General features: G+C 60.5%; 1 protein-coding gene across 1 annotated transcript in view; it reads left to right on the top strand.

Annotated features, from left to right (window-relative positions):
• Positions 1–410, top strand: part of LOC119586132 (mitogen-activated protein kinase kinase kinase 7-like) — a gene marked incomplete in the record, with an annotated part of 88,760 nt that overhangs the window by 47,067 nt on the left and 41,283 nt on the right. The window contains 1 exon segment of the mRNA XM_037934824.1: positions 180–323. Coding sequence (XP_037790752.1) covers positions 180–323 — 144 coding nt within the window.

Raw genomic sequence — 410 nt, 5'->3', positions numbered from 1 at the left:
TGAATAAACGTGTATAGATAGGCAAAAGCAAGGCACCCAGAGTGCGTGGCCACTAACCCCCTCTGTGTGCGCTGTCAATGAACCGAGAGTGCGTCAGCGTGCGAGTCCGGCGAGCTAAGCGCCGCCCTGCCCCTTCAAAGCCCGCATCGGCAAGGCACCTCACTCCCCCCTCCCACCAGGTCACCGCCGGTCGTCGTCGTTCGGAACCCCGGGGTCCAAGCTTGGGGATGAGGAGGGAGGGGGGGTCAAAGGTGGAGAGACGCCCCCCCTCCTCTCCTCCACCTCCCATCCTGCCAACCTACACATGCCACATCACCAGATAGGTGAGTGTGACGCTCCCGAAACCCTCTTCCCGCCTCGCCCTGTGACGTTGAGCTTGCTTGTGCTAACGCTTTTTGTATCTCTTCTTT

This window comes from Penaeus monodon, chromosome 21 (assembly GCF_015228065.2).
Source record: "Penaeus monodon isolate SGIC_2016 chromosome 21, NSTDA_Pmon_1, whole genome shotgun sequence".
Classification (NCBI taxonomy): Eukaryota; Metazoa; Arthropoda; class Malacostraca; order Decapoda; family Penaeidae; genus Penaeus; species Penaeus monodon.
The sequence above is the reverse complement of the archived record's forward strand: the minus strand, read 5'-3'. Positions and strand labels throughout refer to the sequence as shown.